The sequence below is a fragment of the Hyposmocoma kahamanoa genome, unplaced genomic scaffold (genome assembly GCF_003589595.1).
Source record: "Hyposmocoma kahamanoa isolate Upper Pololo Valley unplaced genomic scaffold, ASM358959v1 93, whole genome shotgun sequence".
Classification (NCBI taxonomy): Eukaryota; Metazoa; Arthropoda; class Insecta; order Lepidoptera; family Cosmopterigidae; genus Hyposmocoma; species Hyposmocoma kahamanoa.
Genome location: NW_020654810.1, coordinates 25308898 through 25327449, shown reverse-complemented (window position 1 = coordinate 25327449; position 18552 = coordinate 25308898). Strand labels below are relative to the sequence as shown.

General features: G+C 42.3%; 2 protein-coding genes across 5 annotated transcripts in view; one reads left to right on the top strand and one right to left on the bottom strand.

Annotated features, from left to right (window-relative positions):
- The window catches only part of LOC113237507, a 37405-nt gene extending 26075 nt beyond the window's left edge, over positions 1-11330 (top strand). The window contains exons 7-10 of the mRNA XM_026474007.1: positions 7784-7921; positions 9265-9415; positions 9517-9678; positions 9771-11330. Of these exons, the coding sequence (XP_026329792.1) occupies positions 7784-7921; positions 9265-9415; positions 9517-9678; positions 9771-11066 (1747 nt within the window). The 3' untranslated portion in view covers positions 11067-11330. The remainder of the gene's footprint in view (positions 1-7783; positions 7922-9264; positions 9416-9516; positions 9679-9770) is intronic.
- A 127-nt stretch (positions 11331-11457) lies between these two features.
- Positions 11458-18552, bottom strand: part of LOC113237319 (protein-L-isoaspartate O-methyltransferase domain-containing protein 1-like) — a 14768-nt gene continuing 7673 nt past the window's right edge. For 2 of the 4 annotated variants that reach the window (XM_026473724.1, XM_026473727.1), the window contains exons 7-8: positions 13922-14499; positions 11459-13546 (exon numbers count right to left, since the gene is read on the bottom strand). In XM_026473724.1, the coding sequence (XP_026329509.1) occupies positions 13302-13546; positions 13922-14499 (823 nt within the window). In that variant the 3' untranslated portion in view covers positions 11459-13301. Of the gene's footprint in view, positions 13547-13921; positions 14500-18552 lie in introns of all 4 variants that reach the window. The other 2 variants (XM_026473725.1, XM_026473726.1) reach the window with 2 other exon arrangements.

The following is an 18552-nucleotide window of genomic DNA, read 5'->3' as shown; positions in this document are numbered from 1 at the left end:
CTTCTCTGAAGTCAAGCATGGCCGTGTTGCAGTTTAAATTGGAGGCTTCTGATAACACCATAAGTGAGCTGCGTGCCCAAGTTACGTTATTAAGCAACATAGGTCACCAGAAGCCTCTAATATAAACACGCGACGTGGGGCGCAAAATGCATCCATCAGCAGTGTCGATCCGGCACAAATGGTTGCGTCACCGATCGCTGCTGCCGTCGCGCGTGATGCGCCGCGCCCTGCTGCCCACACCTCCGTCCCGGCGGAAACGTCACGCGTGTGCATGTCAGCCCCTGCACGTGCATACGTCGCTGTAGCCGCGTGTACCAGCCGACCCGCCACTTCGAAATTCGAGCGGCGGCAATCGGCTAAGACCAAAAACAATCTCCGTGAGCCTGTCTTTGAAATTGCGAAATCACTGAGGCAGACGGACCGGTGCGATGAGGACGGCTTCACAAAGGTGGTGAAGAGGAAGCCCACCAGGCGTAACCAGTGTAGCACAGCACCGACAGGACCGAACTTCCTGCTGCGTCCGGCCATACCAACGACGCTGCTGTACCTGTCACGACTGCATTACTCCACAAAGTCTAAGGAGATAGTGGAGTACATCAGACATAAAGCCAAATACACCCTGATGGTCGAGCGGTTGGAGTCCCGCCACAACGTAAATTTTAATTCGTTTGTGGTGAGAGTGCCGACCGGACATCTATCGACCTCCATGAAGGACGAGTTTTGGCCGAAGGGTGTCATGTATCGGCGATTCCGCGGCCGGTTACCTGACACCAGACTGCGCTACACGTCACCGACAAGTGCAATTCGTGTAGATTAGTTAGAAATAGTGTATTATTATATTGTATGTACGTTATTCCTTAAGGTATATAATATGAGTGTTTTTTTTTTTGTATTATTATATATGTTAGTCTATAAGGTATGTATTTATGGATCTTTGTAACCTGAACACAAATAAATAAATAAAATAAATAAATAAAACGCAATAATATGACATTTTCGACATTTTCCACGCGAGAACGTCACCTGATGAGGTGGCAGCGGGCGCAGGTGTCGGCAACCGCAGACGGCCGGAGCCATTTTTATGGTTGTTATGTCGATTACTTGCAAATTTGCAATAATTAATTGTTCTCAGATATTGTACCTACTATTGATAGGGAATTCCGGGGAGACTACGGGCTCCCCGGTAAAATTAGGGTACAGCGGACGTCCGAGTAAAACACTCCTATGATACGCTTCTAGGGGCGGCTTCTTATGGACCCGTATTCTGAGTATGACCTCGCTGGGGTTGTGGGGTTGCTGTAGTTCTAGTGCGTTGCGGTACTGGACGAGAGTCAAGTGCAAAAAGGTCTGCGGAGCACGTGACTTGCTCTTTAAGTTGGAAGCTTTGTCCAGCTTTCACTGGACAGTGCGACTGATATCTACGGTGCTAGTCCTAAGAACTAGTACAGGATGGGCTTCCAGTCCCTCCAGCCGCTTAGGAATTTTGTAATTGGAGGTGAGCGTGCCTAAGCTCCGCTACCAAAGAGGAAATTTGGAAGTTGTCTATACAGCCAACGGCTTAGCGGAGGCAATTGTTAGTTGTGCAATGCACAACGGGAGATGAGCGAGCCAATAGCTCAGGTACCTATCAGGACAATATAGGGTGTTGTATGTGTATTTTCAAAGCTACACAATTTTGAGAACCGGATGAAGTCTGTGTCAACAGATTTCATCTTGATCAGAGGTCAGTCAGCACTTAACTGATACGGTCCTATGCAGGCTGCACTGGTAATAGTGTTCTTCCCGTAAGCCACAAGGTTGTGTGGGAAGGGGCACTGTAATCAAAACATAGTAAAAGATATGTGACACTGATCTCAGATAGTAATAATGCTCTTTATGGGATGCAGCGTAAAGCAGATGGCTAGAGCCATTACCTATAGAATACTGTAGATACACGAATCTATCCTAATTACTTTACGCATGCAATCAGTTTAATTTGACAACTAGTAGATACTGCATAGTATGAATTGTCAATTACATTCATATTTGGATTTTTTTGTACGAATTTAGCGTTAATTTACCTGATGTGATTTTCTCAATCGAAATGTTTTTATATATTTTAATGTTTAATAACAATTGAAGAGTAAAATAGTTATGTTCCATTTACGCACCGTAAAAGTAACTCGGAGTGAGGGAAAGTACGAGCTATAGGCGAGACAATGGCGAGTACAAATCTGCTGCTAATTGTCGGCGTTCGGCGATAATTAAAAAACCATCGTCATTCAGTGCGATTGCTGTGAGAATACCTCAAAAGAATTAACTACTTGAATTAGAAGGATGAACGAAAGCGAGCAGTGAAAGTTGGCAGCTTCATGTCAAAACATTTTATTTGGATATCAGCTGACGCCTTCTCTAACGACGATATTTATGTACTATTCCTCTAACATGAGTGAAGAAACTTTCGTATGATTCTGACAGGTGGCAAACGGCAAAAATATCGTTTAAATCCAAGGCAACAATCTACAACATGAGACATTCGTAAGGTTTTCTGACTCGATCTTTAGCTTAGTTGGTAAGATCGGTAGCCACGAATAGGCAACAGACGCAAGGTATTTTCTTTTGTATTTATTCAATAATAATGTATCAGTAATAATAATAAGACTAGTGGAGTATTTTTAACAAAAAATACATGAATATCATGGTAGAAAAAACATCATAGTGAACATTGACTTACAAATAAATGTACGACGGGTCTAATACAAAAACCACGAAAAAAATGTCCCAAGTCAACCTATTTAAACGTAGTGACATGTAAAGGAATATGAATAAGCTAAAACGTTGAATTTAAATTGTAATGTCATCGCAGTACTGTCTAATTTTGCTTACTTCGCTGTCAGTCGAACAAACGAAGACTAAAGCGTGAATGTGACGCTCTGTGTACGATTTTAACGCCCTATAAGTTCGGACACTTTTTAGCGCGGACCCGACGTCCATATAATTGTAAGTCAATGATAGTAAAGGTATTATTTTGCGTTAACAAAGAACGGATCGGCTGAATAACTCCGCCTTTTAATTTAATTTTATTCAACAAAATAAATTAGGCATAACTTGACTGAAATTGTCATAAACTAAAAAGGGTCAGCCTCAATTAGGTATATTTTTTTTATATTTATTGAAAATTAAAAAATACTTATTGCAAAACGAATATATTTATATGTATATGGCTCCTATAGCGCAGATATAAGATTTTATAGGTTTTTTTCTAGATGTGAAACTGTTGCTATTTATATGTACATTTCAAAATTGATGTTATCAAATGATGATTATGTCCAGTCTGACGGACGCATTAAACGGCAAAATTTATTTTAGAAAATTGTATTGACGATTAAAAGCGGAAAGGACCTCACTGGAAGTTCGAAACGTGAATAATATATAAACTAAAAGATGTTTATAGATAACAATAAGTTTTTTTATAAAAAAAAAACCTCAAAAGTTTGATTAGCGTTCTGTTATACCCTGATTTTCTTCCCTTAAATATGATTACTAAGCATTTATATTTTAATAAAACTGAATGCAGCCGCGTGGCCGTTCAGTTAGCTGATTTACCACCACTCGCGCAACACGCGTTGACCAGGAGCAGAGACTTTAGTGCCGTAATCCCGTGGGTCACATTTTTGTAAAAGTTTAAACTTAGTAAAATTGTGAAAGTACCCAATAAACATCTAGGGAAAGGTTTTGAGAGTTTTTTTAAAAGACTGGTGCCCACCGCCGCCTAACAGTTCGCTGTGCCCGTTACCCGCACTCTCCTCGTCAAAACGAATCGTATGAGCCCAAACACAGCGTAGCTGCTGTACACTGTTAGGAAGTTCATCTCACCTTCTGCCATTTACATCATCAGTTCACGACAACATTTTATCTTCATTCGAATTACACCTACGTGTCAGGTTTTATTGAAATCGGTTCACGGAAGGATGAAATTCAATAAACCGGATTGATCCCTTAATTTGCCAGAGGTAGTTTATTTTTGTACAATTTGAATAGGATCACTACTGAGGTACCGCCTTTACAACACCCGAACATTTGTGAACCCGGTTCACAAATGTTCCGACATTACTATTTGCGTAACATGCACACAAAAAATACAATTGAGAACCTCTTTTCCTTTTTTGACGTCGGATAAAAATGTTTTAGTCAGATATAATTAATAGCAATCAATGAAGCACAAAACATTGAAATAATAAATATAAACCGACCGGTTGACTACAACTTGGCGTGAATTGAATTTTATCCATTTATTTTTGAATCATTATACAACAACCAACCTAATGGAAAAAGCATGAAATAGCATTAAATAAAGAATCGGGAACCGTCAACCGGAATCAAATGTATTTCCTAAAATGTCTAAATACCAGGAGTATTTACAAAATATTAATATTATAAAGAAATACGTTTGATCCAATCCATTTGATGTACTGAAAATGTATTGACATTGTACTTGGCAATGCATCGACGCAACATGACGCTGATGAATCACGTTTAGTTGATGCGGAATGCATTTCGGTCTGGCTGTCTCAAGCGTCATAACTCATATTAGGAAATACTACTTAGATGTTTTACGTATAAAATATTTACAACATAAAGACTCCACAAGCGACAGTCAATCTGATTCCCAAATATTGGGAATTTCGCACACATCATGAAATTGCAGCTGTGTGAAGGTTTCCTCACAATGTTATCTTTACCTTAACTGCCTCCGTTACCATGCCGGACTGCTGCATGTTGTCTATGTGTGTCCATGGCACCCGCGACACCAAGTGCGGAGTTATGTTGAGTGTGTGCGTTATTATGATTATTTACCGAAAAGCTTATGGTAAATTTCAAATTCAATTTCGCACCTACATTCTGGAAAACTCAAAGATTTAAAGCCACAACCCTGTTCTTGAGAGGCTACCACGGCTGTTAAAACATATTTAATGTATGTACCTACCTACTTTTATCTTTTCGATAGAGAGAACATATGTCCTTAGAGCATTCAGATTATGAATCTATACCACCGCAGTCCGATTTAAGATTTTTTGTCGTACTAATACGGTTCATTTTGCTTGTGTCGAGCGGAGGGACACTGGCTTGATTTCAGAATTTATTTTCCTACAAGCGGAATTAAAGACAAAAATGTATATTGTATACTATACGTGTTCTTTAGTTCAGTTGATATAAAAAAAAACATTGGTATATCAAATTGAATAAAGCGGTTTTCTTGTCAAATTTTGAGGTAACTTCGTGTTTTGTTTTTGTATCGTAAACATTTTTAGGAATACTCTTTTCACATCATATACTAATCAGTGTTTGTCCTTAATTTTACAATATATTTTTTCCAAACTGATTGATTCAACAGTTTCACCATTTGAGGTTGTATAGATTCGAAGTAGAACAAATCTACAAAACTCAAATAGCTCACAAGTCACTATTTTATCTGTCAGTGTTTTTTTATTTAGTCAATAAACATGCTTTGCGGCCCAACAGGCTCGAACTCTGTCATTACTACAAACAATAACCATACATTGCACTTTCTGTCCATTGGTCTACCATTACCAAGCTCCTGTCTTCGCCGCCGCTAACACGTATCTTCTTTCACTTTTACTCTGGTAAAGTTTTAAATGTTTTAGAAAAGGACGAAGTTACAATATTACGCACCCTATCGAGCGCGGATAAATCGACATCTTCAGGGGTGATGATAATGCTTGAGTTCGACATGTCATGTTTTATGTATATCTATCTAGTCGAGTACGTTGTGTGTCCGCGCCTTTAAAATGTCGGAACAGTTCATTTTTCAACGGACCACCGGCAATGTATTTAACTTGCGTATAAAAGATTTCAACGTCGTCTTGCTACGTCCATACCTTGAAATATTATTAATAACTTGCGTATAAAAGATTTCAACGTCATCTTGTAACGTCTATACTTTGATATATTATTAATAGAAAAATGCTGAATTGCTGAAAAAATCTCGTACCATTTTTGTTCGTAAGAACGAGTAGATACAAAGTATCAAGCTCACCTAAGATCTTCTTCGGTACAGTATGTTAATGACAACGGAATGAACTTATACGTAAACTTATACGTACTCATAAGATCGCGCTACGATATACAATCATTTAATAAGCAATTTGCAATAAACATTGGCGCTCAGATGGCCGGCTAGTTAGATACAGTATATTGTTACCTCGCGTCATAAACTAAAATTAAATATAAAGACGAAATAACCTCATTTGCGACACAGTCCTTTACAGCCTCGAAGCTACGACATTGCTTTCCCATAAACTATAGTCATATGTGTTTTATTATACATTATCTAATATATAGTAAAATTATATAATATCTATTGAAGACATTCCCGCTGTTTAACCGAGACGATGCGGACTCGGTCATCTGCGCCCACGCATCTATCATTCTCGCATTAACATAAAAACTGCACCGACTCCCGCGCACTGTTTTATCTGCTAACTGACGGTTGAGTGCCAAGTTAACAAGTCCGCAATTTGGCAATCATAGCAAATTGCCTAAGTATACGTGTCATTGTTATAGGAAAGTAAATTATAATCACTGACATTAAATATATGCGCTGGGCGAATGTTGGGGAATTCAAACAAATATTTTATTTGGAAGACGAGAGATAAGTTATTGCGGTGAATGCGTTTCATATATCATTCATAGTTGTCTCTTACGACCGTATCTTATTGGGATCACTTTCCTTACGCATGGTTGCCCTCACGTCGTGGGCCCCGTCAAAGCCAAAGCCGAAGCCGAAGCCGCGCTGAGAAACGAATTACGGACACTTAAATTTAATTCGCTTTTCATGTTTGGTTACGTAATTCGTTGCATGGTTGCTCACCACGAGGCGCTGGACTTGACTTCCGTTTCCTGTCTAATCTCGGTTATTAGAATTATATGTTGCAATACCTATGTATTGTAAAATAACTAAAAATGTATAAAGTTCTTGTTTATATATCTAGGTGCATACTTATATCAATCTCGATTCCCACACACTGAATTACATTATAGGTGGCGAGAAAAGGGCGAAGACGCTACGCGCTCTGCGCATTACTAAATGTGTTTGAGCGAGAGTTTCGCACTCTTCGTAGGTTTACCATAATTTCTATCACGATCAAACCGTCAGGAAATGTAGGTATACACTTTTTCTTTTAGCATGATAGCTAGATAAATTTATTTCATTATAACTTAATCTAATAGGTACAAGTAAAACAAATGTAAAGGGAAGCCAAAACAAACAGTGAAAAAGTTGTAAATACATCCATCGGGAACAATACGTTATATGCATTTGAGACAAAGAGCTTAAAGCCTTTATTACACAACTCAATGATGACTGGTATATGTGTAATGCAAATGGCAAATCTAACCATTTTACCACTCCCCATAGTCGCTACTTTTTGCAAAGGTTAAGCATTTCCGAGCCAGTTTCAAATGTATAGTCCCTATAACTGGCACTGGGTCAGTGTCCGTCCGTCGGCTCGCCGCTGGCCATGACTTCTCACCGTGTGCTATAGGATGCGGCTATGTGATAGCCTCTATATAGTAAGTGTCCGTTTTCCATACCTGCGCCGGCGGGCGCCGCCGTTCAACCGTATCCGACGCTTTTTGCAAAAAAGGCAACAAGGATCAAAGGTATTTTAAAGCTTTAGTGACTTTTTATTCTTGATTGGTAAGGGTATAGGTAGGTAGGTTGAAGATCAAAACACGTATATATAATGTATAATATATTGCTAAGTTATGTATGTTTTTGCAGCATGGTGCGCGAATACGGCGGTAGCGCAGCCCTAATGGCGGCGGAGGCACGCGAGGGTACATGGGGTGCTGCGTCACGGCACAATCACCTCGCCATCGAGTGGCCTGGGGACAACACTGCGCTTAGAGCCGGCGACAGGTACGTAATTTCGTTTTCAGATACCATGAATTTCGGTTTGTCAGTTAAACAAAAACATAACATTCGACAACGAAAACCTTGGTTCAAAGACAAACTTTTAAGCGTTACGAAACACAATAGCAAAACACGGTAGCCCTTCAATCTTCGCCGTACATATTCGCGGGTAGCAATCTACGACATAACTACTATACTTTCATAGTGCACGGGTATTATCTACTTAGAGCTTGCCAAACGACAGCGTTGCGCGGGGTCAGAGCCCCGCAATCTGCCCCCGAGATCAGCGGACCCTTTACGGTATTTCGCCAGTCGACCACGGATCGTGAGCGGTTATGTTTACAATCCTTAAGAAGAAAACCTCAACCGTAATTTTGATCGTTTCGATACAATCCTCTTATAAACTTATTGAAACCTTAACGCTGAGAACTTTCCCACGTCTGACTAATTTGCAATGTAAAAGAGAAATATTTCACGGAGTTTATCAGACCGATTAAGCAAGTAAATAATGCAAGAGTGAGGAACTATGCGAGAGGAAGCACTAGCGGCCGCTCCGCCGCCGCGCGCCTATTTGTCCACGTCCATTAGACGAATGCGTCCTGAGACGGTAAAATGTTGTATTACGAGTACGATGAATACATTACCGTCGGCTTCACTGACGCGTTCATGTTCTCTTACAATTCAATTCGTTAGCTCCTACTAATATAACCAGCTTACAGTAAAAGTAATCAAATATAAATTATAACAACATATCTTGCTACATTAATTTTAATTTCTTGACGGCTGCCTTCATATTTGTAAATCAGCCGGTATCGGCGCCGGGCGAAGCGGATTTTTCTCAGTAATTACGCTTCGCTGACAGTGTCGTGCATTATCGGGGACGGCCGATTAATTCTCCCGCTTTGTCTGCACCGCCGCGCCGCCGCCTGTGCGAACACCGCTGGGCAGTCACCTGTGATCAACATTGAGTTATAACCAACAGAGTCATATGACCAGGACAATAATGACGGAAGCTACTAGTGTTATTGTCTGCACCATACTAACAGCGGAGATTTGCAATCGAATCAAATTGTGTGGTGTTGAAATTACTTTAGTTCTCCTAACCGCTAGAGGCGCTGAACACTTTGCGATACAAATATCAAACAATATTACTAGTATATTCACCACCACCATCATCATCATATACAGTCTAAAATAACCCATTGCTGGGTATAAGCCTCCAAGTTTTTAAGCCACTCCCGACGGTCCTGCGCTAGTTTCATTCAGGTTCTCGAATTCAACGCTCACTATTATAGAAATAGTGTCTTTTAAGATCATATAAAAATACTAAAAACCGAGGTCTGTTGTAGGTTAGTGGAAGTGAACGGCGTATCAATGCTGTCGTGTCGAAGCCAGGAGGAGCTGCAGCAAGCCATCAGCACCGCTAACCCTGCCAAGCTGGTGCTTATCCGCGGACAGCAGACGCATTCTGCCGGTCCCGTTCAGCCTAAATTTTCACAGGTCAGTTGCAAGAAGACATTATCTATTTAAATATACAAAAATCGCAATGTCCCCCGACAAACTGAATATCAAGTACAACATCGAATATTCAATTTTTGCAGAACGAAGTGTCGTCTTTACGGTCAGAGTTGGGCTCTCTGAAAACGGCTGCGGAGGAAGCCGAGAAGGCGAAAGAGGACCTCCGCACGGACAATACGCGCCTCACACATCGTATCTCGTATTTGGAGGAGCAGGTCGCCGAGCTGCTCGCTAGACATACACAGGTTGTTTAAATACATTTAGAAAAAATAACACTATTTGCATGTTTTTGTATTTAAACGTTCATGTCTAATAATTGCAATTTATTTTTCTACAGCTGCATTCAGTGAGCAGCAACGACAGCAGCTGCATCACGGTTAACAAATCGAAGAAGAACGTAACAAACATCAACATCACCACAGAACCGCACTCGAACAAACCCAGCCCCAAGTCTGAAGTGCAAGTGTTCCAAAAAGGTCCCGATGTTACTGCTATCGTGGCAAAGCTGCCGGGGCTAGACGGCATGGAGTCCAACTTGCCAGTGATGAGGCCGCGGTCCAACGCGTCCGGCGCGTCTTCTAGGGCGGCAGTGTCGCCGCGAGCGTCCCCCGCTCCCAACCACACTCACCGGTCCCACAGCTCGCACAGCACGGAGCACCGGCCGGGGCGCATGCGCCACGCGCTCTCGCACCATTGCATTCACGGCGGCGCGGTGGACTACAACGCCGAGACCGACGCAGCCATCCGCATGATAGAGCGAAACCAAAGACACATGGAGAAGCAACGTCTCAAAAACGAACGACTGAGCAGATCCAAGGGAGAGGACTTTTTCAGATCGGACAGCGACGTGGACATCAGAGAATCCAGCGTATGCGAGTCCCGCCATTACGAGATAAAGAAAGCGGCCGACAGAATAGAGGAGAGCATCAAGAAAACAAATTGGGCCGAGAGGAAGACGCTCTCTATCATCGAGCAGTTGAAGCGCTCGCAACGTTTGAGAAAATTAAAAAAGAACGAAAGCGCCGAGGACATCCAGATAGAGTCGGACAAACAGTATTTGTATAACAGAATCGACGGTAAGGTATTAGAAAACGCGTTGAAATCCAGCCGACGATCGTCAAAGCTGCACTCGCGAAGCGCCAAATCCTCAGAGTTTGAATCCGAATGTTCGGACTTTCCAAACGGTGACATGTACAGTAGCTCTCCAAGGATAGACTACGGGTCTGAGACGCCGCACGGTTATTATAAGAAACACGAGGAGAGAAAGGATGGAGACGGGAAGTCCAGGCCGACGCCTCCGCGCAAGCCGTTGCGTTTGTCGCTGCACAAAGCTCGGAGTGCACATTCTTTGATGAACGGTAGCGAGTCAGAGACTCCGAGCCGTCCGCCGTCTGAGGCCACGCACACCGGGGAATACGACTCGCCGACTAAGAGGCCGGTGAAAAGAACACACGCGGCGGACAAATGGGCGCGGGAGAGGATCAGAGATACCGGCCGAGGGACGCCGAGACCCGCTAGGAAACTCTTAAACGGTTTAAGCACTTGCGACACTCCCGCCGCTGACGACCTGTATCCGGACAACCATCACATGCCCGTGAGAAACGGCAAGTGTACGCCAAGCAAATGGTGCTAATGCTGAAACTTCGTTGTTTCTCTAATAGCAATTATAGAATATGAGGCTAATATTGAAATGAATCAAATTATTAGACATAATCCAGTGAATATGAAACTCATTTGTAAATACTGCTAGACACTGTAAAAAATATGATACGTAGAGCACCCACCGCGTAAATACTCACCACAATATTATACACGTAAGTTAAGACGTCTAACTAATTTACTAAGACAACGCTATTGCATATGTACAATAAGTATCTAAGAGTAGAATATTGTATGAATCGTAATTTGAAATAAAACGAGGGGTTTATAAAATTTGTAATGTTTTATTGAGACGCCCGTAATATGCGCATACTTATCACAATAATGTCGTTACGACATATCATGAAACTCGTCTGACGGTAATAAAGCGCTCGTAATATAAAATCCACTAAAACAACAACTGCACAATAAAATCGCTTTAATTACATGCAACAGAAAACAAATGACAGTATATAATATTTACATCAATTGTTACCGTATAAATACCATTAACTTTCCTAAACAGTAGCGCACAACTGCGAATTAGAAGTGACGAACAGTTCAACAAACAGTTCAGTTAGCTGTTCAACAGTTCTTAAACAGATAACGACCAACCCGCAGTTGTGCGGTGATTTCTAACTACTAAGTAACCATACTCTATACACTAAGTGAAATGCTGTTAGAAGGGTAAAGGGTTGTTTTCAAGCAAATTCTCTTAAGAAAACTGACAAGTATACCCTTCTCTTTGTTCGTACGACTTGCTAAGTAAAAGTACCACAGTATGGTTACATAGGATCGACATAACAACTAAACTATGCGACTGCATACACGTGCCGTAATAATGATAATTAGCATTATATTATTTTACACTCCACGACTCGATTCCGCTGCGACGATCACAACGGTCATTCTCGGATTTGTGGTCACTACCTAATTTCTGTGGCAATTTTTTTTGTTTAAGTATTCGATTTTTTTATCGTGCAATATTATTTAATATTCGAGTATTGTATCGTGAACAGTTATTTAATAATTACACAATGATATTAAATAATAAAAATTGCCGTAACGGAAATTAGGTATAGTGACCACTAGTCCGACAATGAGCGCCAAATGTCAACGGAACGAACACACCATAAGACAGCTTAATTTGACAAGTTAGCACAGACTATTTAATACGATAAAGAATACCGACGAAGTTGCAGTATATACGGATGAAAACAGTTTAAAAAAAATAATTAAAATGAAAAATACTTATTTAAAACTGTTAATACTCGCTACTAACTTGCCAAAATATGTTTTTAAACATTCGTAGAGTGCAAGAGAGATAAGGAAAGACTAATTGCCCTCATATTCAAAATATTTACAAATACATATCTTAATAATAAATTCAGTAATGTCTTCAATATTGCATGAATATGGCCTTTATTCTGTTACGCGTTAAACCAAATTTAACAATCTATGTTTTCAAAAAAGCGAACGAAAAAATGACAACTTTAGACAACATTTTGACAACTTTAGACAACATTTTAGTGCGTTTTGAGTGCAACGCGCAACAGATCCGAGACAAATAAATTATAATGTCAATTACGAAGTTTCACTAATGTAACGGTAACTGGCGAATGATAGGATCACTCTTGGCTATCAAAATGAAACTAAATTTTGCAAGGTTAAAGCCGTGCAGCTGCTCCCCGTGTATTGGTCGAGTTAACGATTACAACCACGTCGGGTCGACAATCAACCTCACCCCGCGAAGTAAACACGAATAAAATATAAAAAAACAATTTTGTAACATAAGAATTATTTATATATACCCGTCCAGACATAAAATCACTGTCACACCCATCACACGTTTTGGCAAATCACTAGTCGCTTTTTTGCCTTTGCAACTTCACGCACTTATTTAAAATCTAATCCTGCGTAGACATTCCACCTTTGTAACGGTTCAGAAACCGCCTAAGTACTCGAGACTTCTGAAGTCTAGGCGTAATTTTACACAATCTTCGACAAATTTCTACAGTTAAACCATGGCACCGACAACATCGCACAACGGGACTTATCATTGCATTCTTTGATAAAATTAATTTCAACTTCCAACAATTCACGGACGCCCGGTCCTCTCGGACTGACTTTGCGTCGTTTCGATAGCTCGAAACGAGGAACAATCGTACATCCTCGACGACGACAACTTTAGCGAGAGGTCTACCAGCCACCGATTTGTAACTCCCGTCGCTTAGAACTCGAAACACCTTCCGAGATTGACGTACTTCTTAAGTTGTTGCGGCAACGGCAGCTCCTTGACGCCGCGCTTCATGAGGATGGAGAGGCGCACGCGGCGGGCGGAGTCGGAGGGCGCGGTGCTGCGCCGGTGCCGCTTCGAGTCGCCGTCGCCGTCGTCGTCGGCCGAGTCGTCGTCCGTCGACGACGACGAGTGGTGGCTCACCTGGCCGTGGCCGCGCTTCTGCCGGCGGCGACGACCTGCCGGGGAACGGGTCGCAGGGTTTGGAAATGTTTAATAACAATACTAGTAGCCGTAAAGGTATCTCGCCCAGTGAGAAAAATTTTCATAGATTTCTCACAGCCGGTGCGGCACCGCGATAAAAGATTCGGTAAAAACCAAAAACAAATATCTGCAACAAACACATGGAAAAATTCTTGAGGACGGACTCACGAATTTTCGTGGAAGGTTCGCTCCGTCGCTTAGTCGGCATAGCGTCTGGCGCGGTCTGCTGGAAGACGTCGGTTCGAATCCAACCGGATCGAAGTGAACATTTTCAACCCGCATTGGACCGGATCGACATACGTCCTTGCCGGTAGAGAAATAGAGAAGCAAAATAGTCCGGCAGCGCTCACCCCGGTGGTGGTCGTCGTCCGTGAGGCTGCTGGAGGCGCGCGAGCCGCAGTCCGAGTCGTCGCTGTTGCCGCTCTTGCCGGGCGAGCTGCTCGACGACGGCGTGTTCTCCTCGCCCAGGCCACTGTCGAACTTCTGCCGCTTCTCGTCGCGGGCCTTGGACGTGGACTCGGTGGTGGTCGTCTCCTCCTCGCTCAGGGACTTCTTCCGGTCGAAGTCGAGGAACGGGGACGCGGTCTCCGGCTCGCCGAGGTACAGCTCGAGCTGGCCCATGGTCGTCCTCTTGCAGCGGGAGTCCCGCGGCGCGGCGTCGGCGCGCTCCCGCCGCGGGGGCAGGGAGCGGCTGCGGCGCGAGCGCGGGGGCGGGGTCGGGGGCGGGGGCGAAGCGCGCGAGCCGGACGCCGGAGGGGGGGCGTCGCCGCGCAAGGGCGCGGGGGCGGGCGCGGCGTCGCGGCGCGTCCTCGGCCTTTGGTTGCTGAACTCGAACAGAATGATGTCCCGGGCCGCCCGCCGGCGCGCCGCCTCCTCCCCGTCGCTGTCGGAGTTCCGCTCCCTGCTGCGGTTGCTCCTGCGAGCGCCACTGAGCGTTTAGCCACGTTTAGTATTGGAATACATAGATGATATACACTTTATTGCTCACACACAGGAACAAAAACAGTACATAGACAGCTTACAATTAATGTGGGCAAAGGCGGCGTTATCGCTAAGAGCAATCTCTTCCAGACTACCTTTTAGATATAGGAAAACAAATTAGAGCGGGATACGTAGTGTGCCAATAGCAAAATTTGAATTGTATAGAAGTATAGAAACATCAATTAACATTATATTTTGTCAAATAATAAATAACGATACAGTGTACCTACATGTATATTAGTACATATAAATATACCTAAATAAACGTATACTTACTAATAAATAAATACAAGTTGCAGATTAGGACAGCGTCAGAAGATATCTACGCAATCCAGTTTTGAAAATGGGAAGCGACTTTGAGGGACGTATTCTATAACTCTACTCAATGCTAAAGTCAGGATTTGAGTATAGTTTAAAGCACTCGAAATCATACTCAGATCCTGACTTGAGCATTGAGTAGAGTTCTAGAATACGACCCTACATGTCGGATTTCAGACGGGAGTCCGTTCCGTAGTTGTGCAGCCTTAATCGTAAAAGAGTTTTTGATATACTCCGAGCGAGTGAAAGGTGGTTTCGATAGGTTATCCATTTTCGACTTAAGTTCGCGGTTGTGATCCTTTCCGAGGAAGCGAAAACGTTCCTTAAAGTAAGCTGGAGTAAGAGGGTCATATAAAACGTTATAGAGAACCTACTGCTCGGGCGACTTCTTTGCTTAACCAATTGCTCACACAACAGTCACGTGCCGACATATTCCATGACAGTTCAAACGAATTCTTGAAATATGATGTTTTGTTCCTCAACGATTTTTTAAGAATCCAAAGCAGAGTACCTTAGATTAGATTAGATTAGATTAGATTAATGTTTATTTGCCAAAATACAGTAAATATACAGGTCTTAAATTAAATTGGTACAATGTATTCAACCTGCAAGCAGGTGTGCAAATATATTGGAATTTATTGGTACAGGTAATTGAAGTTAATTAAAATGTCAAATATTTCTAAATCCAAAGTATTCCTTATTACTATAGCAGCAATGTGTCATAAGCCATCTTGTCAATTGTAGTTTAAAATTATGTCCGTGTAGTAATTTAATGTCACTTGGTAAATTATTAAAAATCTTAATGCACATGTTGTAGCAGTTATTTGTGTAAATTATTTTATGGCAACGAGGTTGATATAATTGATTCATAATTTTAGGCCGTGTTTGTCTTTGAAATATTTCGCCACATATTTTAAAATGTTTAGGATTAGTCTTAACAAACACACAGATGTCTCTGATATACATACAGGGGAGAGGTAAGATGTTTAGTTTTTTAAATAGGGGCTTGCATGTGTCATCTGCTTTAGCGCCACCTATGTAATATAACTGTAACTAACCATATAATTAACTATATATTCACTAGCATGTAAGTGTTTTGGCTTCCGCTGTAAACTTATATTGTGAATAAATAAATAAATAGAGAAAGCCGAGAACGTGCTCCTCACGGCACAACTTGATGGGCAGCCACTGTAGCATTCTCCTATGTTCAGACACATGATCGAACTTGCGCAATCCGCGTATGAACCTGATACAAAGATTCTGCAGACGCTGGAGTTTGCTAAGTAGATCCTCATTGAGGTCAATGACACAGACATCAGCATAATCTAGAATAGGTAAGAGCAGCGATTGCGCAAGTTCCACCTTGGTCCTCAGAGGAAGCAGATGTTTCCATCGTCGCAATAAACCTGAGGCAGCAATTACCCTCCTACTCACCTCAGCGATATGTGGCGACCAAGACAGGGTGGAGTCAAAGAAAACCAAGGCTTCTGACAACCCTTACTGAAAGACAACGGGGGCGGAGTTGAAGAGGAGCGGGGGAATAGTAGTATTATTTAAATTGGCAATCTGCTTCGAGCCACCAATGACGATAGGTTCGACTTCAATCATGTATAGCCGCGAGGTCGTCATTAAGTTCGAAGATCGAATTATCCACGTCGTATACAGGAGACTGAGAATAAATCTAAAGGTCGTCAGCGTATTGGTGATACCGACAAGAAATTAAGGGAATTTATGAAGATGGAAAAAAGAAGAGGAGAGAGGACCCCGCCCTGAGGTACACCAGCGGTAACGTCACAGAAGCTAGAATGCTTGTTATCAACACGGACACATTGCCGACGCCCAAAGAGATAGTGACGAAACCACTCCACAACCAAATCTGACACAAGGACGGATTTCAGCATTGCTAACAGGATGCCGAAGTCAACAGTGTTGAACGCGTTGCTGAAATCTAAAAGAACTAATACTGTCAGATGCTGATTCGACATACCTTTGCGAATGTCATCAGACACCTTGGTCAGAGCAGTGCTATGCCCCGAGCGGAAGCCATATTGGAAAGGACCAAGGATGTTACAGGAGTTCACGAATATTGTGATCTGGTGATGGAGAAGACGTTCGAGAACTTTGGAAAGGAAGAATAGAAATAGGACGAAAATGAGAAGGTAAAGATGGATTAGAGGTGTTAGGGATAGGTACTGCAGCAGCCTGGCGCCAGCAGCTCGGGAAGGTGCCAGTGTCGAGAAAAGTTGAAAATATGGCAAAGTACAGGAACGAGAATTGAAGAACCGTGTAAGATCATCCTTCGGTTTATTTATCTAACCCTTCTCCAGTGGATTTAACGGTCAAGATGATTTTTCAACTTCACTCTCGGACACAGGCCTGAAAGAGAAAGCCGAATATTGTAAGTCATGAGCGGAAAAAAGTGATTGCAGCGTAAATTGCTTGACATTAGAAGATAGCGAGGAAGACGTTGTGAAATGTGAGTTCAAAGAGTTTAGATCGAGACTAAAAGGAATAGGAGATTTTGACTTGCCAATACCAAGGGTATTCAAGAATGACCACACCCTAGTAGGATCATCATTAGAAACTGAGGCGTGTATGTGACGGCGCTACTCACACCCTGCTGCTACAACGGTTACGAAGTTCCTTATACTTACGGTGGGTCTCATCAGAGGGATCGTTTCTACATCGCACCTTAGCACGATTGCACTTGGACATCAATGCTTTAATTTCAGCTGTGAGCCAAGGAGCCGGAAGATGCTTCAGCCGGACAGGACGGAGTGGGGATATGTATCAAATAGCTGAACAAGCAGGGAGTTGAAAATCTCCATCTTCAGGTCCATAGATGGGGCTCTGGCAACAGCGTCCCAGTCAAAAACCACCTATATACAAGAAGCTTCCTTCGTCAAAGTTTTTAAAATTGCGCTGCATGACCACCCGAGGTAGGCTTAGGACAGTGGATTTTGTAGGAAAGGTATATAAGGTCATGGTAGGAGAAGGCTTCGGCAGGAAATTGTCCGTGGGCGTTAACAAGGTCAATAGAAGAAGCAATGGCAAGATCTAACAGAAATGGCTGGCAACCAGGCAAATGACGCGTGGAAGAAGATGGAAGAATGGTGAGATTAATAGAATCCACGATTGGGCGTAACCGAGCAGAACGAAAGTCGTTTTTAAGCAGGCAGGTGCTAAAATCACCGATAATAACAGTATGATCAACAGTGGTCACAAAATTTTCTAATAAAGCTTCAAATTTAGTAGAGTAATCAATTTGGAGATTTGGACTATAAAAAACGCTTCGAGAAGCTTCTGGTTGCCCAGAAGAACTTCTACAAAAAGATGCCCCGATGTTTCAGAATCGAGAGAAAAAGATTTATCTAAAATATTGAAAAGAAAATTACTTCTAAGGTATATAGCAACCCCACCGCCACTCCTGCCAGTCCTATTATTGCGGATGACATGGAAACCAGGAAGGGAGTAGGAAGAAAAGGAAACCAAGATTGCGTGAACACTCTGGTTGTTTGAGAAAGTGCTCACCAAATCAGTGTAATGCGCAGGAATACTTTGTGCAGTCCATATAAATATATGGACTGCATTAAAATTTTTCGCAAAAGTTGAAAAGTTACATTCTGGGAGTTCATTTAACGGTTGAGGCACTACGTACGTACGGTACGTTAACTACAATCCG